At 51.2% G+C, this 23,354-nt stretch overlaps 10 protein-coding genes across 10 annotated transcripts; 6 read left to right on the top strand and 4 right to left on the bottom strand.

The window, feature by feature from the left end:
* Nucleotides 1–230: 230 nt before the first annotated feature.
* On the bottom strand, nt 231–1,448 carry rpn8 (proteasome regulatory particle lid subunit RPN8; the record flags this gene model as incomplete). The annotated part of the gene is made up of 3 exons (XM_056621568.1): nt 231–833; nt 902–1,173; nt 1,265–1,448. 3 exons carry the CDS (start codon nt 1,446–1,448, stop codon nt 231–233), a joined length of 1,059 nt encoding a protein of 352 aa, XP_056472374.1.
* A 550-nt stretch (nt 1,449–1,998) lies between these two features.
* On the top strand, nt 1,999–2,980 carry adk1 (adenylate kinase ADK1; the record flags this gene model as incomplete). The annotated part of the gene is made up of 5 exons (XM_056621567.1): nt 1,999–2,158; nt 2,213–2,265; nt 2,334–2,488; nt 2,573–2,844; nt 2,868–2,980. The coding sequence occupies 5 exons, from the start codon at nt 1,999–2,001 to the stop codon at nt 2,978–2,980; spliced, it is 753 nt and encodes a 250-aa protein (XP_056472373.1).
* A 365-nt stretch (nt 2,981–3,345) lies between these two features.
* Nucleotides 3,346–4,665, bottom strand: N7532_009075 (Gfo/Idh/MocA family protein; the record flags this gene model as incomplete). Its single annotated transcript, XM_056621566.1, has 3 exons — nt 3,346–3,917; nt 3,975–4,505; nt 4,662–4,665. The coding sequence occupies 3 exons, from the start codon at nt 4,663–4,665 to the stop codon at nt 3,346–3,348; spliced, it is 1,107 nt and encodes a 368-aa protein (XP_056472372.1).
* Nucleotides 4,666–7,961: 3,296 nt separating this feature from the next.
* On the bottom strand, nt 7,962–10,114 carry N7532_009074 (putative mRNA cleavage factor complex component Pcf11; the record flags this gene model as incomplete). Its single annotated transcript, XM_056621565.1, has 4 exons — nt 7,962–8,378; nt 8,437–8,632; nt 8,693–9,879; nt 9,950–10,114. The coding sequence occupies 4 exons, from the start codon at nt 10,112–10,114 to the stop codon at nt 7,962–7,964; spliced, it is 1,965 nt and encodes a 654-aa protein (XP_056472371.1).
* Nucleotides 10,115–10,945: 831 nt separating this feature from the next.
* On the top strand, nt 10,946–11,415 carry N7532_009073 (uncharacterized protein; the record flags this gene model as incomplete). The annotated part of the gene is made up of 3 exons (XM_056621564.1): nt 10,946–11,086; nt 11,147–11,171; nt 11,249–11,415. 3 exons carry the CDS (start codon nt 10,946–10,948, stop codon nt 11,413–11,415), a joined length of 333 nt encoding a protein of 110 aa, XP_056472370.1.
* Nucleotides 11,416–12,055: 640 nt separating this feature from the next.
* N7532_009072 (putative microtubule binding protein HOOK3) lies at nt 12,056–14,666 on the top strand (the record flags this gene model as incomplete). The annotated part of the gene is made up of 7 exons (XM_056621563.1): nt 12,056–13,431; nt 13,485–13,539; nt 13,591–13,667; nt 13,718–13,830; nt 13,886–14,268; nt 14,328–14,423; nt 14,481–14,666. The coding sequence occupies 7 exons, from the start codon at nt 12,056–12,058 to the stop codon at nt 14,664–14,666; spliced, it is 2,286 nt and encodes a 761-aa protein (XP_056472369.1).
* Nucleotides 14,667–15,205: 539 nt separating this feature from the next.
* Nucleotides 15,206–16,577, bottom strand: hem13 (coproporphyrinogen oxidase; the record flags this gene model as incomplete). Its single annotated transcript, XM_056621562.1, has 2 exons — nt 15,206–16,312; nt 16,368–16,577. The coding sequence occupies 2 exons, from the start codon at nt 16,575–16,577 to the stop codon at nt 15,206–15,208; spliced, it is 1,317 nt and encodes a 438-aa protein (XP_056472368.1).
* A 1,076-nt stretch (nt 16,578–17,653) lies between these two features.
* N7532_009070 (autophagy-related protein 8) lies at nt 17,654–18,237 on the top strand (the record flags this gene model as incomplete). Its single annotated transcript, XM_056621561.1, has 3 exons — nt 17,654–17,743; nt 17,863–18,095; nt 18,204–18,237. 3 exons carry the CDS (start codon nt 17,654–17,656, stop codon nt 18,235–18,237), a joined length of 357 nt encoding a protein of 118 aa, XP_056472367.1.
* An 896-nt stretch (nt 18,238–19,133) lies between these two features.
* On the top strand, nt 19,134–20,463 carry N7532_009069 (putative mitochondrial GTP/GDP transporter Ggc1; the record flags this gene model as incomplete). The annotated part of the gene is made up of 7 exons (XM_056621560.1): nt 19,134–19,218; nt 19,277–19,314; nt 19,385–19,426; nt 19,489–19,602; nt 19,683–19,816; nt 19,884–20,061; nt 20,128–20,463. The coding sequence occupies 7 exons, from the start codon at nt 19,134–19,136 to the stop codon at nt 20,461–20,463; spliced, it is 927 nt and encodes a 308-aa protein (XP_056472366.1).
* A 377-nt stretch (nt 20,464–20,840) lies between these two features.
* On the top strand, nt 20,841–21,220 carry N7532_009068 (uncharacterized protein; the record flags this gene model as incomplete). The annotated part of the gene is made up of 2 exons (XM_056621559.1): nt 20,841–20,863; nt 21,037–21,220. The coding sequence occupies 2 exons, from the start codon at nt 20,841–20,843 to the stop codon at nt 21,218–21,220; spliced, it is 207 nt and encodes a 68-aa protein (XP_056472365.1).
* Between the last annotated feature and the right edge of the window lie 2,134 nt (nt 21,221–23,354).

Here is a 23,354-nt window from a genome sequence, read left to right as displayed (position 1 = left end):
TTATCTTAAAATCCGGAATGAAGCGGCAGATGGCACTATGGGATGGTTCCGCCAGCACTACAATACAACATGAGAGAAACCGATTGGTTCATGATATGGATGGACGAAATGGCCACCATGTCATATCCTTGATTATCCGTACTATACACTGCGCAACGCAGTTCCTGAGAGTCGTGTCATACTGACGGGCATCAATTCCTCTAACAAAGCATAAAATCGAAAAAAGCATTTTAGCTCTTCTTCTTGCTCTTATCAGAGGCATCCTGCTCCTCCTTCTGCTCGCTGTTCGACCCAGTGGTCTTCTTAGCATCCTTCTCTTCCTTGGCCGCACTCAGCTCTTGCTCCCGCTTTGAGTCATTTTCCTCCTGCTGCTGGCGGTTTTGGATCTTGTTCTCGATGAGGTCGTGGAAAGCTGTGATGGCACGGATCAAACTGCTGATATAGATGGCCATCAATTGATCGTTCGTCTTGACGCTCATGGCCCGTGCAAGCTCGCTGTTCTCGATAGGCTGCTCCTGGCCACTGACGGCCGGTTGCGCCGCGGGTGTGGACAAGTTCGGGAGGAGATTGAAGACGTCCTGGAGGTTACCCAGAATGGCGTGGTTGACGGGGAGCTCGCCATCGAGGACTTTCTGGAGGTATTGGCCAATATCGCGTAGTCGGAGGTGCAGTCCTTGCAATGACTGCAGCTGTGAAGTGATTCGAGTAGAAAGAGTGCCAACGGCAACGTCTCTGATATCCCGGAGCAGGTGCTCTACACCAATCTCCTCTGCCTCCTCGGCTTCGATTATCGACGGGGTGTGCACGAACGTCTTGGAAGTCGTTGTACCGTCCTATAAATGACCAAGACCGTGTTAGTCGTCAAATACCCATGGAACACAACCCGGCTGAAAACACTCACATCCTTGATCTCATCCACCGCAAAGTACGCATCTGTCGGAACGCCCACTTCCTTCGGCTGGACATCCACGATCACCAGCAAGGGGTTTGGTGTGTATTTCTTGAAGAGCTCATTGATCTCCAGATCCGAGGCGCGCAGCTTGGGGCCCGAGTGGTACCAGCCGACCAGCTTCTCACGAGCATTGATTTTCTTGAACATGTCTCCCATCGACTCGACAAAATTGTGGTCTAGGAACCACACTGAGGGGTCCTTCTCATCCTCCTCGAACGGGACTATACGTGGCAGAGAGAGATGATTAGTTTCATTGCAACTGAACAGCTAGCCGCAATAGCTAGGCGGCGGTATCGACATCGGAAGTTTTACCTGCAAAACTGTTGGATACTCGCACATTGCCACCCGAGCTCTCACCGAGCAAAACACCCACGACACGCTTCCGGGTTCCCTTGGCAGTCCGGCCGTAGTGATCGGCGACGGAGAGCAGGACTAACGGAGCAACCGTGACGGAGCGGTTGACGAGGGATAGTGTGTCCGCCGTAGTGGCAGGCATGGCGGAGAGAGGTGAATCGAGGATTTCAATGGGGGGAGGAGCTCAACAGGACCGAGAGAAATGGGACGGTGGTCGATAACGAAGGGGGATGCTTTGGGGGTTTGACTGGATGGTTCGCAGTGCAGGTGCGATGATGCTCGGAGAGCTTGGGGTGCGCCACACTGCGCCATGCGGCTGGTGCTCTTAGTCAGCGGCTTGCCTTGTTGGGACGGTAGTTGGGACGAAAAACAAAGTGAACACAATGGCAATTGAAAGTAGAAAAGAAACTAAAAAATAAGGAAGGAAGAAAGAAAGAAGATAAAAGGATTAAAATGTATGTTGTCGACAGGAGCATATAAAAGTCAACTGCTAGAGCGTCGCGGGTGTTCTTCGCAATGCGCCGCGGTGCGTCTGAGAGCATGTAGTCCGCGCCCGTGTTCCGAACCTCGGGGCGCCAAGGTTTCCTGCCCTTCCATTTGTCCATTTCTCCATTTCCCCGTCTGCCTCTTCCTCTTCCACCCTGCCCTCTCCAAGTCTCTCGACTTCTCTCCACTCCTACCTTCCCGTCACAATGGCCCCGATCACAGATGAGACCGTCGCCGGTCTGAAGGACACCATCAGCAAGCTCGAGTCCCGCGTTGTCGACCTGGAGAGCCGCCTGGTCAATGGCGACAAGCCCAAGTCGCTCACCGAGCAGATGCGCATCATTCTGATGGGCCCCCCGGGTGCCGGTACGCAATTGCGACCTTTGAAATAGCCCAATGGCCACTGACGCGTCGTTTTAGGCAAGGGTACTCAGGCCCCGAATATCAAGGAAAAGTACTGCGTGTGCCACCTGGTAAGTAGCCGTCGGTCCCGATCACTGCAGAGACGCATTGTTTGCTGACCAGAGTGTTTCCTGAATAGGCTACTGGAGACATGCTGCGGTCGCAAGTCGCGAAGAAGACCGACCTCGGTAAGGAGGCCAAGAAGATCATGGACCAGGGTGGCCTCGTCAGCGACGAGATCATGGTCAACATGATCAAGAGCGAACTGGACAACAACACTGAGTGCAAGAACGGGTATGGATTAATTCTCCTCGCCCTCACGGCGAAACCCGCGGTATCCGACAACAGTTGACTAACGCGCAATTCCCCGATGTACAGTTTCATCCTGGATGGTTTCCCTCGCACTGTTGCCCAGGCTGAGCGTCTGGACGACATGCTTCTGGCCCGTCAACAGAAGCTCCAGCACGCCGTGGAGCTGCAGATCGATGATGCCCTGCTTGTGGCCCGTATCACTGGCCGTCTGGTTCACCCCGCCTCCGGGCGCTCGTACCACAAGATCTTCAACCCACCCAAGAGTGACATGATTGACGATGTCACCGGCGAGCCCCTGATCCAACGGTCCGACGACAACGCCGACACTCTGAGCAAGCGTCTGGCGACCTACCACGCCCAGACCTCCCCGTCTGCGACTACTACAAGAAGACCGGCATCTGGCGCGGCATTGATGCCAGCCAGGAGCCTGGCCAGGTCTGGAAGAGTCTGCTCGGTGTTTTCCACAAGAACTAAATAATTTGGGTGGATAATCCAGGACCTCAAAAGTCAAACAGGGGGATTGAGAACAAATGACCGGCCGTTCTCCGTGTCGCTTCGCCTTTTTTTTCTTATGTTTCGGTTTGGTTGGTGAGCGCATGGGAGGCGTAGACCGGTATACTGTTCACATATAGACGTTGAATAATAGTCCCTCGGGGCCATGTATAGTAGGTGTACTTTTTCTGGTACCGAATTACTGTCACAGGCAAGAGTTCAGATCTATAGTGCGAAGAGGCATAAGCCAGCAACGACGTAGGTTCAAAAGACGCGTAGACCTGGAGACATTTCACCGGCAATAATTCATTCGTAATCATCACTATATACACCGCTATATCCAAACACTACAGCTGCAGCGGATATTCGGTTGACTCAATCTTCTGGGGATAAGTCAAACCACCCTGCTTTCGCACTTCATCCATTACCTCCATAATAACAATGCTCTCCTCCCACGGAAGGCCCTCGCTCTCCAACTTTCCATCTCTCAGGCAACGCGCCACCTCATCTGCCTCCCAGAACATACCGTGACCCTCTGATGGAATGGGGAACTCAACGTCGCGAACCTCACCAGCACCCTTCTTGGGGATGATGCGGTACCGCATAGGGCGGAAAGGGTTTCCAAAGACCTGAATTTCACCCTTGGTGCCCTGAATGCGAATATTCGCACCCGTAGTACCTTTCTCGTCAGGGTCCGCAGCAACACGAAGATTGGTCATAGCCACACCGTGCGAATGCTTCGGGTGCGGGCCGTTGGAGGGAGTGCTAGTTGGGAAGTTCAGCAAAATCGTCGTGGACTCGTCAGCGCCAGTGGCGTGGTAAGGGGTCATTTGTGAGACGACAGTAGGAGCCTTTCTCTGGTCCTTGGGCAGCGTGTGGTAGAGAGTCTGGAAGACCCAGGTGAGAGAGTAGATTCCCACTAGGGAAGCGGTTAGTGTCAAGTCTCACGATGTGCAAGCAAATCAATTACACTCACAATCCAGAAGACATCCACCAGCAAGATCAGGATTCACCATCCGGTGAGTAGTCCCCCACCTCTCCTCCACATCATCACCGAAGCTGGTATCGGCCGTTGTACGAAGGACCTCACCAATCTCACCATTCTGAATCAGCTGGCGTACCTGCACACTGAGCGGGAAATAGCGAGTCCACACAGCCTCCATCAGGAAAAGGTTCTTCTTGCGCGCAGTTTCACACAGGATCTTCGTCTGGGCGGCATTGACGGTGAAAGCCTTCTCGCAAAGAACATTCTTACCAGCTTCCAGAACCAGCATCACATTCTGGAAGTGGTGGGAGTGGGGCGTAGCGACGTAGACCACGTCGACGTTGGGGTCTGCCACGAGTTCCTCATAGGTGGCGTATGCGGCGCAGGGAGCAGGGATACCGTTGGCCGTGATGAACTTGTCAGCTTTGTCCTTCGAGGAAGATGAGGCGACGGCGACGACTTGGTGCGCGATGTCTGCGGCATCGCGGGCCTTGGGATCGCGGAGGAGATCGCGGACAAATGCTGTGGTGAGTTAGTTTCGGATGCATTGGAGACATCTTTGGAACGACTAGAAGGCTGTCGCCTGATTCAAGACTTACTCTCTGCGATCCAGCCAGTGGCTATGAGCTATACGTTAGCTCGATGACAATTGACCGGGGTGTTGATATATACACTTACCCATAATACCCCACCGGATTGTGTGAGCCATGGTGCGTTGACGACTTGAGCTCAATTTTTACTTGCAGTTGTATGACTGGATCTTTTACAGTTCCAAGAAACACCAGGTCAGAGAAGCCTGTCAGATCCTTTCCCAAAAATTCACTAGATGCCAAGGGAAAAGCCCAAGCAATTCTATATTGGTTGTGGGGAAGGTCAACGACTCCGTTCCATCAGGTGACCTGCGTAGTTCCATCACGTGTTCATTACTGCATCGCCACTCGTGTTTTCAACCCTCAAGGACTCTCAACCGGTAAATTAAACACTACTGTATATCGAGCTCCTACCGCTCATTGTATTGAACTCAGACTATGTATAGGCTTGTTACTGCCTGGCAGAACTTTGTATGGCCGAACGGCGTTGGAAGCGGTCAGCTTTACAGTAAAGCCTTTACTGTTTCCGAGTCATGTGATCTCATGCCATGATTCTCAACAATAAAACATCGAGAAGCTTTGTCCAGACCCAAACTTTGGCGATGAAGCGAGTTTCTTTTATTGAGATAGCGCTATAGAATCTGACAATGTCAGCTATGTAGAACTTCTCAAACGCTACTGTCGGCCATTTCCTTCCAAGTCGCCGTCGACTCAGCCGTCTTTAAACTTGCCAATAGCCCCAAATGCTTCAACTCTGGTGGGCTCGGCACCTGTCACTGGCATGAAAAAACTGTCTATTGGAACTTATTCATAGTTGTACGTACCTAAAACAGCAATATGGAATGTACTAATGGATCTTAGATCGAAGACATCGACTGGCTGAATGTCATTCACGTCGCTGGAACGAAAGGCAAAGGTAGCACCTCTGCCTATATGGCTTCTTTCCTGCGAGAGCATTCAAAGGAAAATGGTGCGTGGAAAGTCGGAACTTTAGACATCGCCAAGCCTATGGCCGTGTCACAGAATTTGGATTGATTCGAATCTTTTGCCGGAGGACCTGCTGGTCAAACGCATTCTTGAGGTGGAAAGAAGCTTATTACTCGTTCCTAACAACCCATCTCCCAATACGAAGACTCCTGGATTCCTTCAATTGGCAGCCATTGTGTCTTTTTACACTTTCATCGAGGAAGATGTCAATGTTGTTATTTGCGAGGCTCGCCATGGTGGGGAGTTCGACGCAACTAATTTCATCGACCATCCTGCCATTACCGCTATCACGAAGATTGGGATGGATCACGTCGATAACTTGAGAGGGTCTGTCAAGAACATTGCCTGGCACAAAAGCGGGATCGTGAAGGAGGAATTTCTCTGCCTTTCGGTTTCCCAAGATCAAGTAGCCGAAGCGGCATTAGGGAGTTAGCAAACCGGGCAAATGAGAGATAAGTACGGCTCCAGTCCATCAGAAATGCTAGGGGCACTTTGTCCCGCTTCATATTTGATGAAAACTCCGAGAAGTTATCAACTGAACAGCGACAAAACTGTGCACTGGCTACGCGAATCACCTATGAGTTTCTCCGACTGAAAGGCCACTCATTCGACAAGCAGGATGTTGAAGCCCGTATCAAGGAATACCATTGGCCTGGGCGCTTTGAAATTGTGGACCGCGCTGGTTGTAGATAGTTCTTAGACGGAACACACAATGAGACGAGCATGGAGGTAGTTGCGAAGTGGTATGAACGGATTGTTGACACTGAGTATGCTACCCATGAAAGTGCGAGTACAACATCTGACTGACTCATTTACAGCTCTACCCAGATCCTCGTATTTGCCAATTTTCAATGTTGCGAACGCGTGACTGGTCCCAAAAAATGCGCACTTTAGGAAGTTCTTTGACTTCAGGTGTTCAGCGAGTCGTCTTTGTCAGGCAAATTGAATATGATGATCACTTCACTATCACAGGAGAGCGACTACAAGATTATACCCAACTCTGGAGGGAAAATTGGCCTTCAACCTCATTTTACAAGGCGGAGAATGTCCGCGATGCCATCGACCGAGTCAAGAGCTTTGGCATAAGGGCGTAAGTTTTGGGCACAGGAAGCCTCTACCTAGTAGACACTGCTTTAGAACTCCTCAAAATGGGTCTGTTTGAATTTGAGAATCAAAAATGGTTTGATTCCTATTACTGACAGCCCAACACAGTGGGATTTCCAGCCCTCGTACTGTGTGAACTGAGATGGTAAGAGAACGAAAGAGTCTTGCATTGATGTGCTATCTAGGAATGAGAGCAGGAAGAAGGGAGATCGAAGTGCGAGGAGGAAAGAGCGGGGAGGTCAGGCAACCGGCCGACGGAGAAGAACATGCTCACTGCTCCCTGAAATAATGTAAGCATTATTAAGATGGAAGACTACAGTATTAGATTCGAAAGTCCTTTTGAGTTACCGGAGTAAAAGAAGGACTGCAATCGCCCATTACTGGTTCGTGACCTAGGATTCGGCACTTTGAGCTGATGCAGTATATACTTTTTCGTCGCAGTTCGTTCAAATACTTGATTTTGGAAAAAGAAAGGAGAAACTTTTACTTCGGGAACCACTAGAGACAAATCAATGATATCCAGACACATTCGTATTTTTGGAAGATTCCTTTGCGTAGCAATCATTCCAAATCGTCTTGACCCGGTTCATGCATTCGTTTGGTTCTGTATCAAAATGCGTGAAACTGATTTCTGTAGGACCAGTGGGTTACACGGAACGGAGGGACCAGGCTCTGGATGAACCGGGCTTGAGCAAACCTTCCGATCCCCTCTATATATCATATGTACATAAGCACACCTTCTCTGGTCACAGTGGATTTAGGGAATGATTGGGGTGTAGGGCATTGAATTGCATTAGCGATCCTACCCCTGGCACTTGATCAACTGCTACACACCCTTTTTCTCATCATTGGCAAGATAAGTCACATGTCCTGGTGTGACGAAAAGTCTGAAGCAGGGCCGTAACACAGTTACGACGATGAGGGTCGCGAAGGAAGAGAAAGGATTGATTGTGCGTAGCAAGGATGTCCGGGAGATTCTCTACCTACGGAACCAAATGTCTAATCCCCGCAACCCGGTCTCCAAAGTGAGAGAACAGGAACGGCAGTCGCCAATTCTCGAATTTACATGCATACGTTGTAGGATCGCGTGCCATTTGGAGCGGCTCCTCAAATCAGGACAAGAGCCAACTTCTCAAAGCACAAGTTAATATTGTGATGTTTACTATCATGCCGTAGTGCTACTGTACGTTTTTATTATGAATGGAGGTATGGAGTTCCGGAGAAGCTGAGGTAGTATTGCCCCCCGTATGCAATTGCTTTATTGCTATGGTAATTACAAAGGATATCATGCGCATCCTCACATGGGTTCCATCTTAACGCGCGTGGTATTCCCTGGAGAGTCGTTGCCTTCTGCCTTGCGCTTGCCCAGCACCGAATCCGGTGTGCCAGTTCGAGCCTGCGGTGTTGAACTGCGCGGCGCAGGACCATCCCTGGTTACCTCGGCATAGCAGCTGGCATGGTAAACGCGGGCGGCAACCTGAATGGCATCTTGCCAGATCCAATCCTGTACATCCTCTGACCAAGTCGATTCAAACATTTCCTGGCAGATGGGACAGGGCGTATTGCGTAGCTTGGCGTCGTTCGGTGCCCGAATCCAGGCCTTCGGGGGTCCTTGTTTGGCAGGATCGCCGGGTACACCGGTTTCTCCTTCGATCGTGGCCTGTGTGTCGGTTGGGCCGGTGTCGTCTCCAGCTTCGCGGGACTTGATCCAGTCCTGTATATATCGTCAGCGTGATGTAAATCGCAAAGAGAGGAAAAGATCGATGACATACCCTTTCATCGACATACCAGCTGCGGTTCTGTGCGCGCTTGGATGCGTCGACCATACGCTGGTTGGTCTTGAAATGCCAATCCAGGTGCCGGGCTTTCTTCTCTCGGCCTTCTGCGGTGGCGAGGAAACGCAGGCCACAAGTTCCACATCGGTTGGGCTTGGCCTCATAAAGAGAGGCGACAAGAGCGATTCGAGGACTTGATTTTCTAGCGTTAGTTTAGATCCATTGAATAGCTCGAGGGGTGAACCGAGCATACATTTTCATGGAGGCGGTGTTCATGGGAACCGTGGAGGCAGACGCCAGTTGAGGTGTCGGTGCTGGAGGTGTCGAATGCGGTTGGCCGGGCATGAGGAATGGCAATGGTCCCGCGCGTGGTGTGCCGCCTGCGGACATCATGGCTGGCGGTGCAGATGCAGAGGGTAAAAGCCCATGCATTCGAAGAGCTTGAATGAGAGGGTTTTCAGCGGGCTGCGGTGTGCCGCTGGCGGGAGGCATCGGAGGCATTGGAGGCATTTGAGTAAGAGGGTTGGGAATCTGTGGCGGCGGAGTAGGTTGCTGAGGATTGGCCGTTGCTTTGATAAGGTCGGCCAAGGTGCCCGGGTTGAAAAGGCTTTGGAAAGATTGGGGAGTTGGTTGTGTTGGCGGAGTCGACACGGGCACTGGAGGCGTTGCCACGGGGGCGCTGGGGACGGAGTTCTGAGCAATGGGTGCGGGTGCTGGTCCTGGCTGTGTCGCGGCAAGCGAAGAGACTTGATCCTGAACAATCCTCAGCTGATCTGGGGGGAGCTGTTGTTGCTGGAGAATCCTCTGAAGATCCAGTAGCGCCTGCAAGCGTTGCTGGCATGAGATATCGAACGGGCTACGGGCGAAGGCTGCCCGTGCTCCCTCAACCAAGGCGTTGAGGTCTCGATGGAGAGATTCTAGAGTCATATTGGGGGAGTTGCCCTGAGGAGGGGTCTGCCTCATGAATTCCCTGTTAGACAGAACTGACGGCGCATGCAGCGCAAGCCGTGGATCACGAGCGGAACATACCGATGTATTGGAAGCCCGTCCACCGTAAGGGTGCTGCGGCGGCGGATGAGGCATGGCTTGCGGCGGAATTGGACTGTTCTTCCAGCCCGTCGGGGTTCCTCCAGTACGGCCACGATTGACGGTCCGATCTCGCTCGAGGGCTGCCGTGCGCGCTTTGATCAGCGCACTCTCGATGTTGCGGGTGACCTCGGGCGGGAAGACGGGGCGAGTGTCGAGAGAACCGGGCACCGGTTCCTTCCAAGTCTTGAGCATCTCGTCGAGTTTGCGGCGGGTCGGCCCATCAACCAGGGTGTAGGCGTTCATAAACGTCTGGTACATGTTGCGTCCCAGAAAGAGTGTGTAGGGAGTTCCAACGTTCTTCACGATGGAATCGACTACATACAGGGCTGGCAGCTTCTGCTGCGGAGGCGTCTACAGAGGTAGTCAGAGACTCGGCTTACATCAGAATGGGGGGAGGAGGTTAGTAGGCACGAGGACCTACCTTTTTGATGTGATTTTCCAGCTCTCGTGAAATGGCCATGGCATGCTCTGTGTTCTCTCGCGCGATGACGGTCAGGTTATTGATTTGGAAGCGATCGTTGGTCGTCAGGTCCTCCAGAGAGACCCGGTAGTCCTCGACGAGGTCGTCGGACGGCAGGCCCGACATGGTGGTGGGTGAATCGTGGTGTTCAACAGAGACGCAGAGGGGTGCTGTGAGAAGAGAAGATCAGTCTGCACGGGAGATCGCTGGTTTTTCTCAAGCCTTTCTATGTGGACGGGTTACGCAGTGAACGCCCCCCCGCGCTCGATTCACGTTCTGTCGTGCTCGTTGTTTCTTCTGCGTCTGCTTGTGATTCTTTCTTTCTTTTTTTTTTCCCCTCCCTTGCGAATCTTGTTTGTTTTTTTTTTGCTCTTCTTTGCTGGTCTTTTTTATTTCCCCCTTCTTCAGCAGGTATAGTTGAGGGTTGTGTTCTCGGCTCACTATCACCGAATGCTCGTTCTTAGTGCAGGCTTCGTCCCACGGCAGAAGCAACAACACGAGAGGGAGAGAAAAGTCGGAACTTGTAAATGCTTGCTAGCTATTTTCGCGAGATTTGGAAAAACAACAGATGCGCCTTTCCTCCAAAACCCTGATCCTGCACCTGTCCAACGAACTGTCCTCCACGTCAATGATCTCCCGAGGGAGTTGTAACGCCGGGAAGAAAGGCTGGGACAATATTGTGTCCGGAAAAACCACAAATGCAAATGCCGAGGCAGAAGAGAAAGAAACGCTCGAGTTAAGGGGGGGTGGGGGAAACGGTGGTGAGGGGCGAGGTCGGATTGAGGAAGTGAGGCGCGAAGTGAAGTTGCAGTGAAAGGGATTGTTGGCGGTCACCTGACCCCGGATGACGCAGCCGCATCGGGGAACTTGGGGAGGCAACGCCGCTCCCTGCGTCTTGCATCCATCTATATCTGCGCCTGCACCTGCACCTCTCCTAACTGAAACCACTGGTTTACAATGAAGCTGCTCTACACCATCATCCTGGGCCTCCTTCCACTGGCACTGGCCGCCCAGTCGCTCAAGTCCGTGATCGTCACGTTCCCCAAGGGCACACCCGCCAGAGTCATCGACCAGGCGAAGGACTCGCTGGTGGCATCTGTACGCCGCGCATCTCATCTGTGGATTTCTGATGGACCCAAACTGACTGACTATTGACAGGGCGGCGTCATTACTCATGAATACCGTAAGTCTCTCACTTTACCTTCGACATGTGACCATACATCAGACTAACGTTTCTTTCCTTGCGCAGATCTGATCAAGTACGGCTATCTCAGTCTATGGCCTTAATTAACCCCAGAACTAACGTTTTATCTAGTGGCTTTGCTGCCGAGGCTCCGGCGACTGCTCTTGAAACCATATCGACGCAATCCGAAGAGTACAAGCCTATTATCGAGGAAGATCAGGTGGTCTCCGCGAACGGGAACTAAAGAGAGAGTGGTTACTCACTCTCTATTATTCAAGCGAGCTCTCACGACTCATGCCTGAAGGATTTCTCGAACATCTCACCACAGCAGGTTCTGGGTGAACGTATGACGACTGGGGGCCGGTCGCGGACCGGCCATCCATGATACAAACAATCCAAACCAATCGGAGGCGCGCTCTTCCGAAACGAAACTTTTGATGCAATTGGATCAGATTAGGGGATTTGGGCGTAAATGGAGTTTAGTGGATTGGCAACGGCTTGTTTCAAAAGCCACTTGGTTGAGGTATCTAGTTACAATCTCTCGGTGTATTATGGGGATTTTGTTTTCGTGCTTCTCGACTAAGTTTGAGTCATATCTCGTGCGTACTGCTATCTCATTCGTGACCAATCCTCGTTGATCAAACACTTGCATAGTAGCGTAGTTTCTGTACAGTATACAGTAGAAGTGCAAGTGAGTGAGTGAGTGGAGGAACTCGGGGGGAGGGCGCGATCATCTCCCGCTAGCGACCTCCTCGTGGCCGCCCGAGCGCCGAACGCGCCGCGCGTGGATCCGCAACTTATCCAAGGCCACCTCTCCCACCTCTGCAGTCTTGGGAATGCTGCACCCGCACCCGTCCCTTTCCGAAACGTATTGAGACTCAGTCATGGCGTCGGAACACGCCGTGACCCAGGCCTTACTGGAATGGATCAACAGCTTTTCCCTGGGCAAAACACTCCGGGCCACGGAGGACCTGACGGACGGCATCATTCTCTGGGAGATCCTCCAGGACATTGACCCGCAGTACTTCCTGGACGAGATCCCCGAGCGCAACCCCGGCGAGCACTGGGTCGCCAAATGGCAGAACCTAAAGCATATCTACAAACTCCTATCCAGCTACATTCGGCACCAGAACAACGACACAATCCCGCCCGGCCTAGACCCGTCCCCCGATCTCGAAGCCATTGCGGAGAAGGCATCCGCAAAGGAAACGAACAAGCTGCTCAAAATCCTCTTGATCGCCGCCATCTACTCGCCAAATGCCGCGACGTACGTACAAACACTCCAGGAGTTGAGCACCCCAACCCAAGAGGCTCTCAAGGAGATTATCCAGGAAGCGCAGGATGGCGAGCATGAACCTCTCGATGGGGTGGATGATCTCAAAGAAGAGCTGGCCAAGGCCGATCCCCCGGTAGACATCGAGCTCAAGTTCGAGGAGCGTGTAGGGAAAGTGTTGGCGGAGAATGACCGTCTCACGCAGGATAAAAAGGAGTTGCAGAAGGACCTCGGTGATATGCACGACCGACTGGCCCGCTTGCAAGAGAACAACGACACTCTTCAGAATCGCCTGGCCTCAACCGAAGATCGCCTAGTGACCTTGAAATCGGGAAAGGGCGACCTCGGGTTCAATGCGAAGGCGTTGGAGAGCAAGACTCGTCAGCAGGATGACCTGATTGCAGCCCAAGAGGAAAAACTTTCGAACGCTCAGGATGAAATCGACAGTCTTCGCATGACGGTGGAGTCCTTGAAGGTCAAGAATCAGCGTTTCCAAAAGTTGCAGGATGACTATGATGAGCTTCGGACCGACCGTGATCAGTTGGCGCGCAAAGCAAACGCCGCCGAAAAATATCGCCAGAAGCTCCAGGCCAGCCAAGATTTTGAAAAAGAGAACTCGACCCTCAAGAATCAGATCAAGGATCTGCAACAGCAATTGAAGGAGTCGGACTCCCAGCAGAGATGGACATCTGAACGGGATGTGGAACTGGAGGAGTATCGCAAGCTTCTTCCGCAATTGGAGCAAGAGTGCAACGAGATTCAAAATCTCAAGAAGCAACTGGAATTTAACAACCACGCACTTACCGAGCGGCTAGAGAGTGCAGAGGAGCAACACGAAAGAGATGATGCTCTGATCAGTGAGCTTCGCGAACGGCTCGGTGAGCTAGAGGGCTTACCGGGCAGCTCGTCACCGGGCTCTGAAACCCCTAAAATGCAGGGGACCCTCCAAAAGGATTTCGAGGCGATTGGAATGCGAGAATCGCAGCTGTAAGTATACCCCCGCTGTTATCCATGATACTCGACGCTAACCCCACCCACAGTAAATCGGAGAATGATGAGTTGAAACGGGAATTGGAAAAGCCACCCTCTACGACTGTATGTGCCCTACATGTGCTACCTACCGAGAACGATACTAACAGTTCCCAGCTCGGGTCGCACTCGGAAGGATTCTCTGAAAGCTTCAATACATCTGTACAACTTGCGCGTGCCAACTCTACGCAAAGGTACGCGTCCCACGAATTGTTCTCAAGTTTATTGCTAACCACAATATCAGCGACGATTACTGGAAGTTGTATGAAACGTATACTAGCAACCTGAAGAGGATTGCAGAGATTCAGGATACCCTGGATACTACCAAGAAAGAATTATCAGATGCGCAAACCCAGAGTCAGTTCCTCCCATCCACAGCTTACCTAGTGCAAATATACTGACATCGAAACAGTTGGTCTCCTCGATCACGAGAAGGCAGATATGCTCCGTGAAATGGAAGAGCACAGTTCGGCTGAGCTGTCTAAGCTCCGTGGTGAATGGGACAATCTGACACAGAATGTGCACCACCTGGAGGCTGAAGTGGACGCCAGTCAAACATTGGTCCGTGAAGTATGCGCCGAGCGAGAAGATCTGCGCAAAATGCTCGAGCGAAAGCAGAACGAGATCAGCGCCGAGGACCAAGAAGTGATGACTGAGATGCAAATGCTTTTGGGTGAATTCGAGACCCACAACAGTGAGGGCGGTGATACGCCCCAAAAGTCGAGCTTCGAGCTCCTGAAACAGTGTGCGGGTGTGCTAGAAAAGAATGTCGAGCGTCTTGCTCAGCGGGCAGAGGTAAGTTTCGATCAGTCGTGGTATTTTCAACCATTTATTAATTTGCTCTACCAATCCAGTACATCCAGCAGCAAAATGAGCTCATCAAGTCTCTGCGCGAGCGCATGAAGAACTATGAAGAGAATCTCGACGATGGTATCCCTAAGGAGCGCGAAGTAAGTGTCCTATGATTTGAAGTGATATTGCACACATATATTAACCATATGTCTCAGATTGAGCTCCAAAGGATCATCGACGACCAGGCCCGGGAACTTAGCCTCGTAAGCTCAGCCTGGTACCATCTCCAGAGCCGATGGCAAAACAATAACATGACTGTCTCTCGGTTCCGACACGGAGCAAACACAGCGGATCTCCGTGGCTGGCTAGCCAAACAGCGAAGTGCGGTCGCTGGCCAGTAAGGCTCAAATGTTGCAGGCAACACACTTAATTTGCTCGCACTCGCCGCTTATATTTCGTTGATTTTCGTTGATATCCCCACTAGATCGCCGCTTCCCTTGCAATTGAATTATACGCGTTTGGCAAATAGAATACATGTCATTTACGCGCTGTTCATATCCCCCTGCATTTTTTTCCCTCCTCGCCTTTCTAGGTTGAACGCGTCTGTCTGTTCTTGATACCAATATTTGTGGGTTTAAGGACAATATCATGTACAATTTGCTTTTCGGAGGGCCTCTACAACGATTTACCGCTTGGCAGTTTCAGCAAGTTTATGTATCATTGACATAGGGCCTGGAGCACAACTTGTGTGGCCAAGCAGAATCATTAGAAGACAATGTATATTCGCAACAGTATACAGGTAATGTACATAGACATGAACAAGTCCTTCATAATCAGACACAATGGTACAGTGGGTGGTTTGTATGCAAAAATTTTGGTCAGGCAAAATCAGAAGAGATGATCAGCATCCGCAATAGTAGATGGCTTCAAGACAGAGAAATTAGGCCCACTGTCTCGGGTGCTTCAACACATCCATGATCTCCTTTTCGCTCTTCTTATCTTCGGTCAGATCTTCCTCATCAACAGGCATGCTTTCGGTTCTCGTGCCCGAGACCGGATCCATGTAAGCCCAGCTTGCAGTGCGGGGAAGGCTCATGAGAATACTTTCAATGCGAGCATTGGGGGTGCGCAGACCAAAGCTCGTACCACGGTCATAAACGAGGTTGAATTCCACATAGCGACCGCGGCGCAGTTGCTGCCACTGCTTCTGTTCGGGGGTATAGGACATATCCTTTCGCTTTTCGATAATAGGCACATAAGATGGCAAGAACGAGGCTAGGCCGTCGGAGACAAAAGAGAACAGGGTCTCCTGTGGATTTGACGAGGAGCTACTCGAAGCCTGGAGGAAACTGGCGTCGAGATCATCGAAGAAGATACCACCGACACCTCGGCATTCGCCGCGGTGAGGCAGGTAAAAGTATTTATCGCACCAAGCCTTGAACTTGGGGTAGTAGGTCGCGTCATGTCGATCACACGTATCCTTGATAGTCTTATGGAAGTGCTGAGCATCCTCGGGGAAAAGATAAGTGGGGGTTAAATCGGTACCACCACCGAACCACCAGTTCTTGTCGCCGTTGATTGGATCCTTGGGGTCGGAGGTTTCGAAGTACCGGTAGTTCAAGTGCACGGTCGGGGCCATGGGGTTGTGCGGGTGCAGGACCAGCGAAAGGCCCGCAGCGAAGAAACTGAGCGACTCCACGTCGGAGCCCACGAAGGACTTGTGATCAGCGCGCATCTTCTCGATAGCCGGACGCGGCAGCTCGCCGTAAACCACGGAAACGTTGACACCAGCCTTCTCAAAAACATTTCCGTCTTGCAGGACGCAGGAAATGCCGCCGCCGCCATTGGGGCGCGACCAAGTATCCGTCTTGAACTCCTTCCCATCTATCCTGCCCAGTTCCTCGATAATATTCTGCTGGTGCTCCTTGATGAGTTTCTCCATTCGCAGGCGCATGGGCGAGGACTCATTAATATCGGAGGACTTTTTGATGGCCTCATCCAGCTCAACAATCGAAGGGGAGTCGAGTTCGGTGATTTCGCCGGTGGCCTAGTGGGATTAATATGCGAGGGAGCTGCCGGTGAGGACATAGCGTTCGACTGACCATGGAGTAAATGATTGCGCCGATGAATGGAATGCCGACGGCAAGTCGCAAATAAGGCCTCCAGACGGTAAACTGCTGCTTCTGACGCGAGCCCTGCTCCGTCGCGTAGCCACGCAGAGAAGCACCCGCCCGACGACCGACCGGACGAATATTCGACGCGGAGAGCTGGGCCAAACACCTCCGAAGAGGCATGAAAGATCGCGAGGCCATTTTCGCCGACGGAGAACCGAGGATCTTCACGCGACCGAGTCAAGATTTAACTGAGGCGCAATTGGATTGTAGGTTAGGAGAATCGCCTGAGATTTGAATGCCGGCGCGCAGTTTCTGTGATGAGGTTCCCACCGGTCCCTCTTAAGAACACTCGTGAAGATCAGGGAACTCGGATCTCGTACGACATCAGGCAATCGACATGGCCACTAGGTGTTGCCTGTTTGACTTGTTTGCCGGGATGAGATAAGCACCTATGACCAGTGAGTGCCGGAGCTGCAGTTGTAAGGTCATATTGTGATAGGGGTGCAGACTGGTGCTGGTATAATGATACAAGCATATCTCCAGTGAAGAAGCGGTCTATCTGGAGGATTGACATCCAGGATGGAGCAAATGGTGATGCCCTTGTTGGGCTCAACTTGGAGATGGCGGTCTCGCTGTCAACATCACGCTAGGCCGTTTTGGTCGCGGTACACTTCTAACGGGCAACAGAGTAGGAGGTGCCTTTCGTTGAGAGACAACGGGACATATTCGAATCAGTCTCATGTATCTGAACATCTGGTTTTTTTTTGTAAGTCTATAGCCAAGATAGTGTATATCCAGAAGCTCCGATCTACTCCACTGATAGTATCATGTATGTGGGGGTCGGAATTTCGTGAATGGACCCCAAGGTGCGATCCAGGAAGTACATATGAAGATGACTCACTCTGTGGACACCAAAATAATCCGCTCGATGCGAGATCATTTCAGCTTCAATATCCCACGACTCAAACTCGCTATTCAATTTACCTAAGTGAAATCGTGACGGCGCAAATGACCCCAGCCACGTGATGCCGGCGCCTGACTCACCGCCTCACAGCCCCATGTGATGGTATTCTTACGGTAACGTCAGCGGGGGTTGCCTTTTGTCATCGAGAGTCGAACCCCCTCTCTCTCCTCTCATCCTCATCGATCCCCCGATTTCCCCTTCCATCAACGCCAGCGGTTCCCATCCGTTTCTGCTCCCACATCTCCCTCTGCTTCGGCTCTCTTGAGCTTCCACCCCACCAGACCCGCTTTTACCTATCAGCTTATCAACCATGCGATCCAAGTTCAAGGACGAGCACCCCTTCGAGAAGCGCAAGGCCGAGGCCGAGCGGATTCGCCAGAAATACGCCGACCGCATCCCGGTAAGTATTACTTTGGGATCTTCGATAATCTCGAGTGAAGCCATTTTGCCCCCGGCCTCGCGAGATCACAACCTCCCTCTCTCACCGCTTGTTCGGTAGCTAACGGAATCATCATACAGGTCATCTGCGAGAAGGTTGAGAAGTCCGACATCGCCACGATCGACAAGAAGAAGTACCTGGTTCCCGCCGACCTCACTGTCGGCCAGTTCGTCTACGTGATCCGCAAGCGCATCAAGTTGTCCCCCGAGAAAGCGATCTTCATCTTCGTTGACGAGGTCCTCCCCCCGACTGCCGCCCTGATGAGCAGCATCTACGAAGAGCACAAGGACGAAGATGGCTTCTTGTACATCACGTATGAATGCCCCCTTTTCCCTTTCCCCTTTCCCCTTTCCCCATTCCACAAACCATCGACCCGCGCTGGATGAAGATGAAGAGCTCTTACTAACTCGGTGGATACTAGGTATTCCGGAGAGAACACATTCGGCGACCTGTAGAGGTTGATTTTCTTGTTCACCCGCGTTCGCTACACAAATTGATCACCAGGGTACTGGAAGGGTGGTTAGTGGCCCAGTCATCAAACGGATCTAGCGGACGAGACTCATTCAGCCTTGCGCAACGGTGTCGGTTCTCACGGTCATGCGGCGTTTATTTGGAGTTGTGCACACATCTTGAGTTTTGAATTTTGCTAGGCAATGAAGCCCTATGCACTTGCTCTATGAAATGAAATAAGATCGAATTTGCAGCGCCTGGCGCTGATATTTCGGCCTTGATCCGTCAAACTTCAATAGTCTTCGAAAACTATGAAATGCGCGGGTTGGTTTGCTGCATACAGAACCATCTGAGCAAGCAGCCATTCTGTGCAGATGGGTGAGCCAGACAATATTCGTAGCGGAGTCCGCGTGGAACTATTAGTAATTAATAGTCGCCAACGCGACTGTCGCGAATTGATCTTCAGACATCCAGACATGAAACGCGGAGCATTTGATGCAGTCAGCCTCCCATGATTATTGGTAGCTTGCTGTAGAGGTCGTATGATGTTCCATACTGCTAGATCTTTGAAGTATAGGAGTAACCCTATGCGCTTGGCCTCAACTGTGATGTGCCAAAGAGGGAATGTCTAGACACGCCTTCGTAGACAATATTGCGGCCGAGAAATTTTAACTAGTTTCTATTTCTTCTTTTGTCTGTCACCTACGACAGTCGTGGTCATTTTATCTTTGTGTATGCCTATCTCCACTCTTCCGGCTAAACCCAGCGCAGTCCTGTCGAGCGGCCTCCGAGGCCGGCTCCTGAACGGGACTAGCGTCCCACCCGCGTGCTCAAAATTTACGAACGAAGCAGCGGTACCTGGCTTCACCGGTTCATTCTCTCCGTGTCCTCAAACGTCAAGATGTCTCCTATTGCTCATGCCGGTGCCGGCGCCGCCTCCAAGGATGTTAAGAAGGAATCCGCCACTGCTCGTCTCCTCGGTTCCGGTAAGACAGCCTCAGCGCCCTCCCTCGAAGACCAATGGCTAATCTGATTCATATCTAGGCTCTGCTGGTATCGCCGAGCTGATGGTCTTCCACCCCGTATGAGAGCCCTCAATTACACGCCCACGCCCTTGTCTCCCGCCTCCTATCTCTAACTCGCCCTGTTCAGGTCGACACTACGGCAAAGCGATTGATGAGCAACCAGAGCCGGGTAAGTTCGGAGCAAATTGCGAACGTATTCGCTGCAATTCTTGCTAACCGAGTCACCTCCAGATCGCCGGTGCCAACGACTTCAAGAAGGTCGTCTTTAAGGAGTACGCTGATGCGTCCGTCGGTCGCAAGTTCACCTCGCTTTTCCCCGGTCTGGGTTACGCTGCGGGTTACAAGGTTCGTTCGCTCCTGGGGAAAATACGCCTCGCTCGAACTCTGTGTTCAATGGACTAATATTTGCTTTTTTTCTTCAACAGGTTCTTCAGCGTATCTACAAGTACGGTGGTCAGCCCTTCGCCCGCGACTACCTTGCCAAGCACCACGGTGCCGACTTCGACAATGCTTTCGGAAAGGGCACTGGCAAGGCCATCATGCACGCAACTGCTGGCAGGTACGAGAAACCTAATTGGAACACAGCAAGAGGGAGGGGAATCATCGAGCTGACTTGAGTACACCAGTTTGATCGGCATTGGAGAGATCGTCTTACTTCCCCTGGACGTTCTGAAGATTAAGCGTCAAACCAACCCCGAGGCCTTCCGTGGTCGCGGTCTCTTCAAGATTATCTCCGACGAGGGTATGGGTCTGTACCGTGGTGCTGGCTGGACTGCTGCCCGCAACGCCCCCGGTTCCTTCGCGGTAAGTTCCCGCTCTACCTAGATGTCACATGTGAAATCGCGCACTCACATTTTTGGGTTCCCATAGCTCTTCGGTGGATCCGCCTTCGCCAAGGAGTACATCTACGGCCTGAAGGACTACAACGCCGCCACCTGGGGCCAGAACTTCGTTGCCTCCGTTGCCGGTGCCAGTGCTTCGCTGGTTGTGTCCGCGCCTCTTGACGTGATCAAGACCCGTATCCAGAACCGCAACTTCGAGAACCCCGAGTCAGGCTTCCGCATTGTGTCGAACATGATGAAGAACGAGGGCCCGACCAGTTTCTTCAAGGGTCTGACCCCCAAGCTGCTGATGACCGGTCCCAAGCTGGTCTTCAGCTTCTGGCTGGCACAGACTCTGATCCCTGCTTTCGGCCAGGTTGTATAAAGGGGGTTCAGGATTTAAAAGATTTTTTATAGCCGCGGCGTTCTTCGACAATCTCCCTTTCCTTTTTTTTTTCCCTTCATTTTGGGTCTTTTTGGCCTGCTCTGGCTCTTGCAGGGGCCACTTGTGTATTTTTCCCTCATAGACATGGTTTATTCTTGTTTCGACGGGGTATAGTCAACGGCCGAGAAATGAAAAATCTTCCGAGAATATTGGAATTCTTCTAGCATTCAACCCCGTGCATAAGCTTGGTTTTCCCAAGTTGTATAGTAGCCTTGCTCGTTTCCCGTACAAATATAATCACGTGATACATAACCGCAGGTTCGGGACAGCGCAACGGCACCTTCAAAGATCACAGCACCAACACAAAACCCAGCACCATGACAGCCTACCTCCTTTCCCGGTACGTTCGCACTCAAGTTAATTATTCTCGCGACATTGCTCTCAGTGTTTTCCAATCCTAAATCACAGACCCCTCCACCAAGCTCGAGCCCAACCTATTTCCAAGCTCCCAGATTTACCACGACCTGCAACCGTCCGGAGCCCAAACCAAGCTAACATTTCTCTATGTGAAAGGATAGGTGACCCCATCTTCGCCCTAACCATGGGCGTGTCAGCGGCGCTTACACGCATCCGCCGGGACCAAATCGAAAAGAGCCCAAGCCCTGAGAAAGCAGCGGAGATTGGATACGGCACTATTGTGCAGATGGGGCAGCGCCGTTTGCAGCGGTGGTGGAATGGGGACTTCAAGGATCTCTAAACAAATGAATTGGAAGCATAAGGGAGACGAAATAATGCTGTGTGTATATTATTTGGCCGGGAACCTGCATATATTCCTCTGTCTACTGCGCATTTATATCTTGATGACTGGAATAAGGAGTTATGCTTTTGTTGAAACAATTGGCCTCGTGTAATCGCTTTCATTTTCTTCTTGTTTTTCTTTGGGATGACGATGCCACTCTTTTTTGACCAAGATTTTGGGTATTTTAGAAATGCCATGGTGGGGCTTGATATGGGGCAAAGGGGTCAGCAACCTGCACCTTGGGGGCTCTGGCTCAAACCATGGCCTCGCAGGTACAGCACCAGATCTACGTTCAAGTTTATAGGATTCGAGATATCATCGAAACATTCCATCGTCCAATATGCCGCCTAGTGGATGCATCAGCAACACATGCGACGACATCAGAGGAAGAAAGATTCTACACCATCTCGAAATGGTTGTCTTCTGTGTCTTACGCCCAGCATCAAAAGCGACACTCAGGAGCTTGGCTATCCAATTTGGCATAGTGGTAATTACACCATGCACAATATCTAAACTGGACGGTACTCAGTTCTTCATCAGTGTTTATACTCCATGAAATTCCCAGTTCTGGAAAATTTTCTCTCGTCTCGGTGGTTGTGGGTTCATTTCTTAGCAAGTGCACGTCAAACACTCTCAGTACTCCGTTGGCCCTCAGTACTGCGAATAGAGCCGCTTCGGTCGATCCTGTGCTGAACCAGATGATGTGATGCGATCTCTTACCCGACAGTGGCGATTGCCGATAGGAAAAGCCTGGAGCTCCATGAGCATATTGCTTTTGAGTATGTATGCAGAGAGACGAAAGCTTTTAGATGCCTCTATTGCAAAGGACACATTGTGCGTGTATTATCCTCAATATTCTCGGCGCAAATCCAGCAGTGATTATATCCAAGCCTTTAGAAGTGATTCTGAATCACGACAAGTGTGTGCAAATTGGCAGGGATATTTGAATGCATGCTTAGAAGAAGGAACGACCGATTGCCTTGAGCCCATCCTTGCAAATAATTCAGAGCTCACTCTGCCCCCGGATGTCATTTTGAGAGGATGCGAATACATATCGTCGGGAAGTCGATCGAGGACCGAATTGTTGGAGATGCTTGAGGCGCCCGTCAGGCTTGGGAAGCAGTAGGTCTTTACGCATGAAAGTCGCAGATCTATCGACAAGCAATTTGGGCTTCAGTTAGAAAAGGATTTCAACCAGCTGCTGTTGTGTCTGGAAAAGAGAGCTTGATGTATCTACTAATATTTTATGGAAGGGATTCATGTTTTTGGAAATAGACGTTGAATATTGTAGACTTCTTTTCGGCTTCAACTATCTACCATTTTGGGATACAGTTAATTGATGCCGAACATACGTATTTCGAAATATTCAAACAGCGCAAAGAAGCAACAACCCAAAATCAGCAACGATCCAGGAGCTGAGCAGCCCCCAAATAGCTTTTGTCACTTGATTCATAAGTACGTGGCGCAGCCATGAATTGATGGTTCGCAAATGCCCTTCAGATCCAAGTAAATGTACAGGTCACATAGCAATACAGGGGGCGAATAAAGCAAAAATGCACCACACCAGGCAAGACTGAGCATTAGGCTGAAGATCAACAAGGATCCAAACACATTCAGTCCAGTTTTCGCTTTTGAACTCATCTATGTATTAAACATCTCTCATAGAGAAACTCGACTTTTCCGTCCACATGCTGATGGAAGTCTCTCCAGGCTCTACTGATACCACACTATTTACTCTGGTCATCGCTAATATGTATTCGTCGCAGATGTGCTTAAATGTCCCCAAAGCCAACAAACCCAAACCCGGCAAACCACGTTCTCCACGCCGAGCAGATTATGCCAGCAACGTGACCAAATACATTCAAGCTCAAACGCAATACCAAAGACTATGAACGATACCTCGCAGGGAAACAACCTAAGAGCAGAGCAGACTATGGACAGAGCAATGGCAAGCAGGAGAACGGGCCGGTTGGGCTGATAACCGCAATACTTAATTTCGTCGGGTATTGATTATTGGGGCTGTGGGTGTATGAACCTCCATCTCAAAAGGTTAGCATCCTTGATGCGTCCTCGATGATGTCTAAGTGCAGTA

Source organism: Penicillium argentinense (genome assembly GCF_028826775.1).
Source record: "Penicillium argentinense strain IBT 30761 chromosome Unknown utg000009l_segment0_segment0, whole genome shotgun sequence".
Classification (NCBI taxonomy): domain Eukaryota; kingdom Fungi; phylum Ascomycota; class Eurotiomycetes; order Eurotiales; family Aspergillaceae; genus Penicillium; species Penicillium argentinense.
Note: the sequence above shows the minus strand (reverse complement) of the source record. Positions and strands in the feature narration are given on the sequence as shown.